This window comes from Peromyscus maniculatus, chromosome 8 (genome assembly GCF_049852395.1).
Source record: "Peromyscus maniculatus bairdii isolate BWxNUB_F1_BW_parent chromosome 8, HU_Pman_BW_mat_3.1, whole genome shotgun sequence".
NCBI lineage: Eukaryota > Metazoa > Chordata > Mammalia > Rodentia > Cricetidae > Peromyscus > Peromyscus maniculatus.
In genome coordinates this window covers 38535424-38548976 of record NC_134859.1, presented here as the reverse complement: position 1 = coordinate 38548976, position 13553 = coordinate 38535424, and the positions used below count along the sequence as shown (strand labels likewise).

At 40.6% G+C, this 13553-nt stretch overlaps 1 protein-coding gene across 2 annotated transcripts in view; it reads right to left on the bottom strand.

The window, feature by feature from the left end:
* The window catches only part of Fnip1 (folliculin interacting protein 1), an 88278-nt gene extending 75015 nt beyond the window's left edge, over window positions 1–13263 (bottom strand). Inside the window, exon 1 of one of the 2 annotated variants that reach the window (XM_006984860.4) lies at window positions 12903–13263. In XM_006984860.4, the coding sequence (XP_006984922.1) occupies window positions 12903–12994 (92 nt within the window). In that variant the 5' untranslated portion in view covers window positions 12995–13263. The remainder of the gene's footprint in view (window positions 1–12902) is intronic. The other variant, XM_006984861.4, reaches the window with a different exon arrangement.
* Window positions 13264–13553: the final 290 nt, after the last annotated feature.

Sequence of the window (13553 nt, the reverse complement as noted above, 5' to 3'; positions counted from 1 at the left end):
AAGAAACCAAATTTCTACCCACTACGGAAAAAATTATATAAATCCAAAGCATCTCCTGGCCAATTTATCAGAGAAGAAGAAAACACTTAATATCCCAAGTCATTATATAGCCATTTAACTGGTTTCTGTAACTTTAGAGACAATGACTCTCCCTCCTGATATCTTTACACTACAACCTAGAAATCACATTATATGTGTTCTTTTTAACATTTTTCACATATATCTCCTGGTCACAGAATCAAAGTTTCTTTACTACAATACACACAGGGAAGTGTATACTGGAATAAACTAGCCAGAACATGACAAAAGACAGGAAGGGAGGGAGGAGTGAATGGAAAAAAAAAAAGGGAACTAAACAAGAACTTAACACAGATTCCTTCTGACTTAAGGTCTACTGTAGGCTCTGCTACTCTCTAAGGCAGCTTCCTTCACAAAGGTATTAGGGATTGGACTGTTTCCACAGGTGACGGCATGAAGCATTCACACAACCCTTCTAATCTTAGGCCTAGACACAAAACATGTGAATGCTATTTACAGCCACAACGGTACTGTGGCAGTATCCAAGAGTTAGGTAATGTAAAAATGCATATGAAAATCCTGCAAGAAATAAACAGTTGTCTTGGAGCATCGGATATGAGCTTTTTCTACTTGACTAAACAAAGCCAGATCACTTTCCAAAGTGCTTGTACCAATTTATACTCCCATAAGGACTATGGAAGTGTTCTCACTGCTCCACATTCTTGTTAATAGCTGGTACTAATCCAACATTTTGGTTTTGGCCAGCCAATGTCAATGTGTACACCCCTCTTTACCAAAATAAGTTGGTTGTAGTTTTGGTAGATAGATTTAATCTATCCAGTGTTAAGAAAACGCCTTTCTAAATTTGCTACAAGCTTTTTATTTTAACAATAAATGGAAGCTGAGTTTTATCAAATATATAAATCTGTATCAACTGACTAATCATGTAGCCTTTCTCCTTTAATAAATAACGAAAACATATAGTTCAATACACCAGGCATTCCTGAAAGGATGTTAGATAAATACTTCTAACAAACTGATGAAATCTTATTTCACTTAACAGACTAACAGAGGCACAGAAATTTAATTACTTGCCATAGGTTCAACCAACCAACACCCAAACTTAAAACCAACTATAGTCTCATTTTCTATATTGGTTCTCTTTCCTGTTGTAGTTATCACTGGGTAAAGTGATATTTTTGTATCTATAAAGAGAAAGGCTTATTTAAGTTCACAGTTCAGGTAGTGATAGGGTTCTTGTGGGCAGAGTCCCAAGCAGTGCAGGGCAAGGAACAGGGAATACACATATGAACCTCCTTTGATCTTTCCTTTCTCTTCTTATAAAGTTACTAATGTTCAATCATGTAGCCTGCAGTCTGATGATCTTATCAAATATACTAATCACCTCCTTAAGGCCACACCTCTAAAACCACAGCTGGGTTAAATTTCTATCCTTATGACAAAATGGGGATTAAACTCCAGCATGCATTTCAGAAGGGACAAGACATGTTCCAAGTTCCACCCATGGTATGTGCTCAACCTATGGGTTGCGACCCCTTTGGGAGTTGAATGACCCTTTCACAGGGGTGGCCTAAGACCATAGGAAAACACAGATATTTACATTATGATTCATAACAGCAGCAAAATTACAGTTATGAAATAGCAATGAAAATAATTTTATGGTTGGGGGTTACTGCAACACGAAGAATTGTACTAAAGGGTCACAGCATTAGGAAGGTTGAGAACCACTGTTGTTAGCACTGAGAAAATTATTTAATTTCTGAGTGCTTCTGATAAGATCCCTCACCTATAAAATGAGGCTATTACTTAATTTGTTTAGTTGTCTTGAAGAATAGATTAATGAGTACACCTCTCTATGGTCCTTAAAATTCTGCCTGACAGACACTAATGTACTAAATGAATATTACAAATACTAACAACACAAACTAGAGACATGGCTCACATACTGCTCTCCAAGAGATCTGAACTTGGTTCCCAGTACCCACATTAAGCAGCTAACAACTTCCTGTAACTGGAGCTTCAGCTGCCACACTCCCAAGCACCTGCACTATGTCCACATACCCCATCCTCAATATAAGATGAAAAATAAGTTAACATTTTTTAAATGTTAACAAAATTCTCTTACTTTTTCTTATCCGTATTAAAGTTTCATTTAAAATTGTTATTATTTACCTAAACTTCATCTTTTTGGGGAGGGAGGACAGGTTCATCTATTTCAAAAGAATCATTTTTGGTTTTTTTTCTTTTAATTCTCTCCTATGCAATCATTTCTAGTTCATTAATTTGACTCCTACCGTTTAACTGGTTCTATTTTCTGTGGATTTATTTTCTAACAACATTAAGTAGACCACTCAACTCATGTATGTACATCAAATAATGTTGGGTTTTTTTTTTTTTTAAGAGTTTTGTTACTTTTTGGTTTTTATGACCAGGCACCATCATGCCCCCCTCTAAAATAATTTGTAGTCTCAATTTTTTTTTGCTACTTTATCTTCAACAAGTAGGAGAAGTATGTCAAAATCACCTATCATAATAGGAAACATGTCATTTTATCTATTTTTAATGTATTTTTTAGCTATGAATGCTCTGTCTGCATGTATGCCTGCACGCCAGAAAAGATCATCAGATCTCATTACAGATGTTTGTGAGCTACCATGTGGTTGCTGGGAATTGAACTCAGGATCTCTGGAAGAGCAGCCAGTACTCTTAACCTCTGAGCTCTCTCCAGCACCCATTTTTGTTTTATATATTTCTATTTTATTTATTTTGGTTCTTTTTGTTTTTAGATAAGTTCTCTCTATGCAGCCCTGGTAGTCCTGGAACTCGGAGAGATCTTCTTGACTCTACTTCCAGATTAAGGCATGGGCCACTGCATGTTATAACTGAGTATGTTATATGAATATGTTATAACTGAAACATGTTATAACTGAATAGCAAATAAAACTGTATTTACCACAAGTAATTTTTTGGTTTTTTATTTGAGACAGGGTTTCTTTGTGTAGCCTTGGCTGTCCTGGGACTTGTTCTGTAGACCAGGCTGGCCTTAAACTGACACAGATCCTACCTGCCTCTGCCTTTCAAGTACAGGTGGTATTAAAGGTGTGCACCACCACTGCCCTGCTAGTAATTTTTTGCTTTAAGTTCTGTTTTATATGATGCAACTGGAGCTATACCAGCTTTTGTTTTGCTGTCTAAATATTTTTTCTTAATCCTTCGTTTCTAATCTTTCATAACATATTAATGTATCTTGAAAATATATTTTTAAGTATCCCATATTACTATGTACGGTTAATAGCATACTGTTGTAGAAGATTTAAAATATAACTTGGTTACAGCTTTCTATGGAGATAGGGGCTCCTGAGTGGGATTACAGGCACTACCATGTCCAATATAACTTAAAAAAATAAAAAAGACTGCAAATTGATCAAAATGTTCATAAACTGGGCTAGGAGTGTGTATCAACGGTACAGTGCCTACCGACTCTATATTGAGTTCAATCCCTAGCACTGCAGAATAAATGGAAACAAACAAGTTAAATAAACTGTATGGGGAGTGACTCAATCCACACACACTACCACTCCTTTCTTTGGATTTTCAGGCATGGTTTAGCAGTGCAAGCACTCTACAACATTAGCAAATTAAATAAAAAGAAAATGCATTGCTGGTAGATGTCTACTGTCAAGTTTGTCTTCTTACTCCTGTTTTAGCCTCAGCCTTTACACAGACCCATGTGTATTTGCTTTAGAAAATGTCAAACATCACCTTCAAGGTCATTAAGGGCTTCAGAGAAAGAAGCTTGTAAAAGCAGGCCCTTGGAAATTAAAAATATGATAGTTGAAATTAAAACATACCTGCATAATTCACTACAAAATAATACTTAGGAAATATTCTAGAAGTACAATATAAAACCAATCTGAAAGAAATTGGGAAGAAAAAAACAGGAAGCTCAAAGGCTCAATAAAGAAAGCTGCCCTTGAAATCTTACTAACAAAGTTCAAAAAGAAGTGATGGAATTGTGAAAATCATGTAAGAACATCCCCTAGAATTAATGCCTCCAGACTGAAAGGATGGGCACCAGCAAGTTAACCTGTAAAAATCCCCCCAAAAAACCCAAGGTAGATTATTCTGAATTTTCAGAAGAAAATCCTGTATCTTTTGTGATTTCTCAACTACAATACTGGAAGCCATAAGACAATAGAGTAATGTCTTTGAATTTCTAAGTTAAAAAAGATTTCAATTTAGAGTTGTTGTGTGTGTGATATATGGTATATGTGTTCAAGTGTATGCGGGTTGGCTAGAGGTTGGCACCAGGTGTTCCACCTTATTTTTTGAGATAAGGTCTTTAAATATGAAGCTCACAGGTTCTGCTATTCCCAGGTTCCTTCCTGTCATCATCTCCCCAAAGACGGTAATACAAGGAAGTGCCACTGAGCCCAGGTTTTTACATGGGTGCTGGGTGCACATGAACTCAGATCCTCATGATTTGTGTGACAAGCACTTCACTGACTAAAACCACCTCTCTAGCCCTTCAATCTAGAATTCTATATCTATCAGACTACCAAGAAAGCATAAAAACAGAATTAATTTTTAGGTTTTCAAAATCATGTTTCTTTGATAAAAATGTCAAACAATTTAATTATTCACAAATAATTCCTATTATATTTCTGCATTGTTATAGACATGTAGTTTGTGGTTTCTAAACTAATAATTAACCCAAAATATAAAAACTAGTAGCAAATCCATATTGTGGGGCTTGTGTGAACAGGCTGCATTTGATTCACCTTCTCATTACCTCACAATCTGTATTTTTCTGATGATAAATGGAATTTTTTTTAAATTATATACAAACTATAGAGATAGAAAAGCAGACCAACAGACCTCCAAGTCCTGTTCTCCAAATACAGCATCAATTGTATAAACTGAGTTCATTATCCCATCTACAAATTTTTATTCCAACCCTGTCACTCGAACCACTATATCAGAGAGTAGGAGAGGCATATGAAGCAGCCAACCACATTTGGAATGGCTTGGAATAGAATGCTACTGTGTCAAAGGACACTCTGTATTAGGCAGTGTGTGTACAAGGAAACAGGTCCCTGGAGCTCTGGAGGTGTCCTTACAAACAGGTTACACTGCAGCTCCACCTCCCCAATAGGTTCAGTTGACAATCATACAAAGCCTAAGGGTCCAGAATGTTCAAGCAGGGAGAAAAGAATGTTCATCAAAATTGCTTGTATTTTTCAACTCTGAATTAGCAAAAAGAGAGCACTAGTTCATTAATTTATTCTTTTACTAAGTCAGCAATACTCAATGTCAGGGATGACACCAGTAAATACACTATTACATTATTCTAATTGTTAATGAGGGTATCGTAGAGGGTTTAATAATCTATTCTGGGAAATAGGGCTGTCCTTAAAATCTTAAAAACTAATGAAATTTTTCTTTAAATTGGCAAACAATGTCAAAGAAAAACTTAAATAGTATGAAGCAAATAACTCAAAACAGGAGTAATTTTAACTAGATTAGAACTTTTTCAATTCTATAATTAAAGTATTTCTCATTACTTAATAATTTCTTATAGTTTGAGAATTTCATTCATACATGTAATGTATTTCATTCCAGTTACTTTTTTTTCATTCATCAAACATTTAGTGACTTTCTTCTTGAGCCAAGCACCAGAAATACATCAGTAAAGCAATTAGAGGCTATGCCCTTATAGAACTTAAAATCTAGTGAAGCTATGACACCAATGAGAGAATTACATCACAAGAAGATAACATCCAAGGACTAGGGGATGTGGCTCCATGGTAGAGCACTTGCGTAACATGTGTGAGAACTTGGGGTCCATCTCCAGCATGAAGAGGAAAAGAAAGAAGAGGGGGAAAGGAGACATAAAGGTTCTATTACACTTTTTGTTTTTTGTATTTTGAAACTGGGTGTCACTATGTATCTATCCCTGGCTGGCCCCGAACTGACAACGTAGAGTGAGCCAGGCTTTAAATTTGCAGCAATCCTCTTGTCTCTGCATCTTGAATGATACGATCACAGTATGGATCACTATGCCCTGCTCTACTGAAGCTTGAAAGAAGAGCATGAGGGCCAGGAGATGACAGTGGGTAAAGTGTCTGCTGTGCAAGTCTGAGGACCTCAGTCCCACCCCTACCACCTGGGTAAAAAGCTGGATGCTGCAGCATACACATGTAACCTCAGGACTATGGTAGAGGGGAGAGCTGGAGACAAGCGGGTTCCTGAAGCTCACTGGCCAACCTAGCTGAGCTGATGAGCTTCAGGCTCACTGAGGCACCTTTTCTCAAAAGATAAGGTATGAAGCTGGGTACAGTGGTCCTTAATCCCAGCACTCAAGAAGCAGAAACAAGCAGATATCTGTGAGTTGGAAACCAGCCTAATCAACATAGGGAGTTCCAGAACAGCCAAGGCTATATAAAGAAACCCTGTCTCAAAAAAAAAAAAAGAAAAAGAGAGAGGAAGGAAGGAAGGAAGGAAGGAAGGAAGGAAGGAAGGAAGGAAGGAAGGAAGGAAGGAAGGAAGGAAGGAAGGAAGGAAGGAAGGAAAGAAAGAAAGAAAGAAAGAAAGAAAGAAAGAAAGAAAGAAAGAAAGAAAGAAAGAAAGAAAGAAAGAAAGAGGAAAAAGCCCCTTGCCATCAACAATCTCTGGCCTACACACAACTGTACACATATACACATACAAACACATACACACACACACACACACACACACACACACACACACACACACACACATTTTTTAAAATAAAAAATTTTGTCATCACAGTGCACAAAACAATGTGCAAACACATAAATCAGATTATTTTCAATAAATACCAAAGACTCTAATGAAATCTGACATCCAAACAAACAAACAAAAACTAAAAAGAATAAAAAGGAGAAACTAGGATGCCAGGCTGAATTCCTAGCATTCAGAAGGCTACGGCAAAGGATTATTAATGCATGTTACAGGCTAGCCTGTCTCAAAACAAACAAAACAAAAAGAAAACCTGTAGAGTTACTCTGCTGTTGCTCTGACAAACTACCACGACAAGACATAAATGTATGGGAGAGTGAGTTTGTGTTTACTGTTCCATAGGGTTAAGAGGCCATCATGGCAGGGAAGCAGAGTAATAAGCAGCAGGTATGGCAGCAGGAGTAGGAAGCCGATGATATTTCACATCTTTAACAACAAGCACAAAGCAGAGAAAGTGAACTGGAAGCAGGCACCACGGCTTTAAACTCTCAAAGCCTGCCTCCAGTGATGTACTTCCTTCAGCAGGCTGGCCCTCTTAAACCTCCCCAGAGAGCATCACCACCTGGGGACCAAGTGTTCAAATGCCTGCGTCTATGGAAGATGTTTCTTAGTGAAACCACTAAAACCCCCAAAACAACAAAAAGAGAAACATGGGAGAAGGAAGAAAGGAGGGGTACAGGGAGGGATGACTCTGGGAAATGAGGGTTTGGTGAATGCTAACATTTGAGTAGCTACTATCAATTTACTCCTCAGAACAACACTAAGAAGGTTAGGTGTAACAGGTCCCTAGACTCTTCCCGGCAAACCAGGCACAATCTCAACCACATTTGGTGTGAGACCTGATCATACTTCTAGCTTCAGGTATACTACCACAATCAGAGCAACTCCACATGCCTTAGCACTGATCCAGGTCTAAGCCAAGTGGGGCATACTGCTAAAATGAACAGCACAGATTCTCTAAAACTGTTGCAGGAAATCTTGGAGTACAGTGTGTCTGTTCCAAGAAGTGATGTGAGAAAGAGCTAGCCACACTGCATCTACAACTGACTTCATGATGATAAAAAGGATGAAGCCTGAAAACTTGGCAATTAAGTGCTAGAACTCAGTTTGAAAATCAAGCAGTCTGGTTTCAGAACTAAATGACCTTACTTCATGATAATGTTTCTCAAAGCTATATCAACAAATACCATTGGAGTAAGAATCTGAAGTCTGGCCGGGCGGTGGTGGCGCACGCCTTTAATCCCAGCACTCGGGAGGCAGAGGCAGGCGGATCTCTGTGAGTTCGAGGCCAGCCTGGGCTACCAAGTGAGTTCCAGGAAAGGCACAAAGCTACACAAGAGAAACCCTGTCTCGAAAAACCAAAAAAAAAAAAAAATAAATAAAAATAAAAAATAAAATAAAAAATAAAGAATCTGAAGTCTGGTCAAATACACCACACCAACTACAACTCAAAAGAAGGCTTGCAGATCAAGTTGAAAAGTTTGGATTTCGTTCAGAATTTCCTTTAAATAAATACTATAAAGTACTGAGATTAGTTTAGTTTGGAGAAAGACAAGAGGGACACACAGACAGATCCACGAAGAGGTAGTCACCAACAGAATTCCTGCTACAGACAATGAGAGTAAATGTTTCTAACTGTGCTGGATAGTTTTATGTCAACTTGACACAAGCTAAAGTCATCTGAGAGGAGGGAACTTCAATTAAGAAAATGCTTCCATAGATCAAGGTAAGCCTGTAGAGCATTTTCTTAGTGACTGATGGGAAAGGGCTCAGCCCATTATGGGTGGTGCCATCCGTGGGCTGGTGGTCCTAGGTTCTATAAGAAAGCAGGCTGAGCAAGCCAGTAAGCAGCACTCCTCTAAGGCATTTGCATCAGCTCGCACCTCCAGGTTCCTGCCCTGCTTGAGTCCCTGTCCTATTTTGTCTGATGATAAAGTGATGTAGAAGTGTAAGTCAAGTAAACCCTTTCCTCCCCAAGTTGCTTTGGTCATGGTGTCTCCTCACAGAAATGGTAACTCTAACTAAGACATTAACTTAGGAAAATAACAAAAACACAGACAACTCTTTTGAATAATTATTTCTTATAAACATTTAAAATAATCTTCTTCACTAAATTAGAGGTTTTTTTAAGAGAAAAATACCTAAAGAGACTTTTTTTTTTAACATGTAATACAGTTACTGGGTTTACATGCAATTTTTTTACTTCCACTTTAATGTGCATAATGGAAAGAACACAAAGCAGAATCTTCTGGGCAGCATCTTCTTTCTCAAATTCTTTAAATGGCCTAAATAAATTACCATTTCAGTTCTATAATGACTGCTGGGCGTGGTGACATAGGCCTCTAATCCCACCAAACAGAAGTACGAAGACTGAATTTGAGGTCAAAGTAAGCTACATGGTCAGTTCAAGGCCGGCTTGAACATGATGAGATCTCATCTCAAAAGAAAGTTAAAAAAATCAATTCTACAAATGTCTTAAAAATATCCTATGGTATCTTTCAAACTCTTCTCCAGCTCAAGAAACAGATAAGGTAAGCCCACAGGACTCTATTCAGTAGGGGCTATCCTAAGAGTGAACAACGCAAGAAAGCTGAAGCTCCTGCCATCTTTTCTAATGGGGTAACCATGAAAGACAATACAGAAACATATTTATGGTTTCTTTGTCAAAGGTACTTCCTATAATGAAGTCCTACTGTGACGAATCACTATTGGGCCTTGTATTAGCTGCTCTAAGAACTGTCTCTTGGAAATAGGTAGTGCCAATGCTGTGCCTTTGTATGACTTAACAATTTAAGGGGCTGAAGAGATGGCTCAGAGATTAAGAGCTCTAGCAGCTCTTCCAGAGGACTCGGGTTTGATTCCTAGCATCTACACAGCAGCTAACAACTGTCTGTAACTCCAGTGCTGTGGGATCCATATCCTCTTTGGAGGGCACTGAATGCACATAGTGCACATATATACATGCAGGCAAAACATCCATACACATAAATATTTTCTAAAAAGTGATTTAACAACTTAAGCTATTAGCATGTGAGCATGCATTATACACACACACACACACACACACACACACACACACACACACACACACATTTTGGTCAGTTTAAGCTGCCTAGTGCATGAACATACACTCACACAATTTCAATCATTCCAAACCCTGGTCACATAAAAAAAAGTGCTAGACAACACCATAGGCAAATGCAAACTAAAACTACAATTCAATAGTACTATATACCCCCATAACAGCTATAACCAAAAGACTAAAAAGTTATTAGGGGCCAGTGAGATGGCTCCGAGGTTAAAGGTACTTGCCACACAAGTCTAGTGACCTGAGTTCCATTCCAAGAATTCATATAAAGGTAGAAGGAGAGAACCAAGTCCAGAGTTGTCTTCTGACCTTCACAACTGCACTGTGTCACATCTATGCCCCTCACACACATCATACACACACAACAATAAATACAATTTTAATTAGTTAAGATAGTTATGTTTCAACCCAATAATGAAGTATTCATTTTCTTAAAAGGATAATTTAAAGTACTGAAGAGATTTGTAGCAAAATTAACTTTAATATATTGCTACTGGAACTATAAAACAAGAGTTTTTGGAGAAGTTTGGGAACTTTTTAAGAAGTTAAATAACACTTTGCACATGAGCCCTCAACTTTACTGCTCAGTATCTATATCCAGAAGAAACAAAAATTATTTCTAAATAAAGATTCATACACAAATATTCACAACAGAATTGTTCAAATATCCTCTGACTGATAAGTGAATAAACAAATTGTGAGGCTAGAGAGATGACCTAATGGTTAAATTGCTTGCCCAGAAAGTGTGAGGACTGGGAGTTCAGAACACAGAAACCCACAGAAACGCCAGGTGGACATAACCTGTCACCTGTTATTGCAGCCCTGGAAGGAAGAGCAAGGGGATCACCAGAGCACACTGGCTGACAAGACCAGTAACATAAGGGAGCTCTGAGTTTGACTAAGAGATCCTAAGATGAAAGGTCAGCCCAAGAGAACTCTCAACATCAAAATCAGCACACCACATGCACCCCCACACATGCAAAAGTATAAATACACACCACACACAGAGGGAGAAAAAAACAAAACAAAAATTGTGCTATATCCACACAATGGAACACCTACTTAAAAGGATGGATGGAACTATTAAAAAGGCAACATCAAAGATACATTTCAAAAATCATCATTCTGGGTGAAAAGAAGCCAGCACGTGGCTATGTAAGTTATAATTACATTTATATGAAATGTTCAAAAAGCCAAAATGACAGAAAGCAGATCAAATTTTTTCTTGGGTGAAAAAGGATTAAGGACTGAGAAAAAGGAGTGAGCAAAAGCGAAAATTTAGGTTGATGGAATGGTTGTGAAGGTTCGGTGGCGTGGTGAGTATAAACTACATTTAACAGCACTCATGGCATTGTACCCTTATGTATGTTCCTATTTTATTGTATTTAAATTATAGCTCAAGGAAGCTTTTTTAGAAGCTGGGTTAATTAGATCTCAAGTCACTAGGTATGTGATTCAGAATTTTCATTTTCTCACATTACACTTGTACACGTCTTGTTTTCCTATCAAGCTTTTATGACAAACTGCAGGTACTGGGCTTCCACACTGGAAAAAGGATTATGAAGTTATCTATTGCTTCTTGCTCTACCTCACAAGGTTACTGTGAAACATCAAATGAGATAACTGGTGAGAAAGTTCTTTGGCAGCAGTAAAGTATTACACAACCATATAGAACACTTACTCAAAAAGTAGATTTTATTCACATTAACAACTTGAGACTCTTGTAACCTTGGTTACTCAAAGTCAGTCTTTGCACAGAAATAAACAGTTGCCTATTCAAATGTCATCTTTGAAATCTCTCTCCAGAGCCTGCTTCCTGGGTCTCTTGAGTTCCTAGGTGTCTTCGTGTATTATCTAGTGTTATCTGCACTTTCGTTTTTCAAAGGAAAAACAAATGTCAGATGACCATGGCACAAGACCTTTACTTCCCAGTACGGAGAAGAAGAGAAAAGTCGAAAACCCTTTTATGAAGCATTTCCAAAGTGGTAACAATTGACCTTTTTCTTGCTTTAAATATCAGTTAAATTACCTGCCATTTAATACTTAATTTCATACATGGTTTCCTGATGTAATCTGCATTGCTGACAGGGCGGACCATTTCAAGAACACTAAAACCTATAAAACCCGTGTAGTACAATTATCTTACACTTGGCTTGCTGCAAAATTTGAGTTTCCCTTCACTACTACTGTACAGCTGGGTTCTCTGCTATACTGCCAAGTTGGTGTGATATGTGACATTTGGCCTAGTTACATGTGCAAGTTTCCACAGCGCATTATGGAAGACACAACAGTATCTTCTTCCAATACAATTCCGGGGCTGAATTGAACCGTCCGGCCGAGCCTCTATAAAACCTGACAATTCTGAAAAGTTACTGTACCAGCAACAGGTACTGCAATTAGAAACGAACAAAGCCTGCAATACATACACACACACACACACACACACACACACACACACACACACACACAATCTGCTACCGTTTTCCATTTATAAAGGACTCCTTCTGGGTAAGAGGTGTAAGGGGAAAGAAAATTCGACAGCTAGTTCTAACACGGGTCCTCCTCGCGCCCCGTCAGTGGTAACCCGAACCACTTCGGCTTCGCATTTCTCCTTCGATAACACTAAGGTCGCTCGGCCCGATAACTACTGCACGGCTCCAATTTTAGTTTCCAAGAAGCCTGACAGACCGGCAGCCTGCCCACTCGCGCCGCCAGCCTCCTCAGCGTTCCGCAGGTTGGCCGAACGCGCGGCTGTCTGCACAAAGCCAACCGAGGGCGGCTGATCACGGGGAGGGAGCAGCTCCCAGCCCGGCCCCGGAGGCCTGCGGTGAGGTCGCAGCCCCGGCAGCGTGCGAGCCGAGCCGCCAGCCTCCCGAGGCCACGGCGCTGGGGCGCTGGGGCGCGGGGACGCGGCGCGTGGCGCGGGTGGGACGTAAACAGCCGAGCGAAGAGGGCACTGGACCGCACGCCCCGCCCGAGGCCGCGACCCCTCGGGGGGCCCGCGACGCCCTACCTGAACGCGCAGTCCGGGTCGCGGGCGTCTCGGCCCGGCGCGCCCAGCCCGCTCCGCTTGCTGAAAAGCTTCTGGAACAGGGTGGGGGCCATGCTGGCCGCCGCCGGACCGGGGTCGCTCAGCTGGGAGCTCGCCGGAGGCCCCCCGCTCCTACCGCCGCCCCGCCACCCCCATGGGCGCCTCAGTCATATGACAGAAATTAGTCACTTCAAACGGCCACGGCGCGCGGGGCGGAGCGCGAGGCTGAGGTCGCGGCGATTGGCTGGCAGCGAGCCGCGTCACGTGGCAGCGAGCTGAGCTGGGGGCGGGGTGGGGGTGGGGAGGCGGAGCCGCCTGCCATTGGCTGGCCCACGGGTCTGTCACGCGGCCTCTCACGGGGCGGGGCGGGCGAGGGTGCGCGCGGCGAGAGGCGGGAGGGAGCTTCCAGGGCCGGGGCCCGCCCCTGGCTCTCCCCGGTTGCCTGGGCTCGGGAGGAGGGTTGGGGGGGTGGGGGGGAACCTTAGTCTGCGACTTGGGGCGCGCACTTTCCATTGACACCCACATTTAGTATCTAGGAAGAGCTAGCGACTGATCAGGCTCGGTCTCCTTGGTAACCAACAAAAGCACAAGCAAAACCAAGGGGGGCAAGCGGCCTTAAAGACGGCATCTACC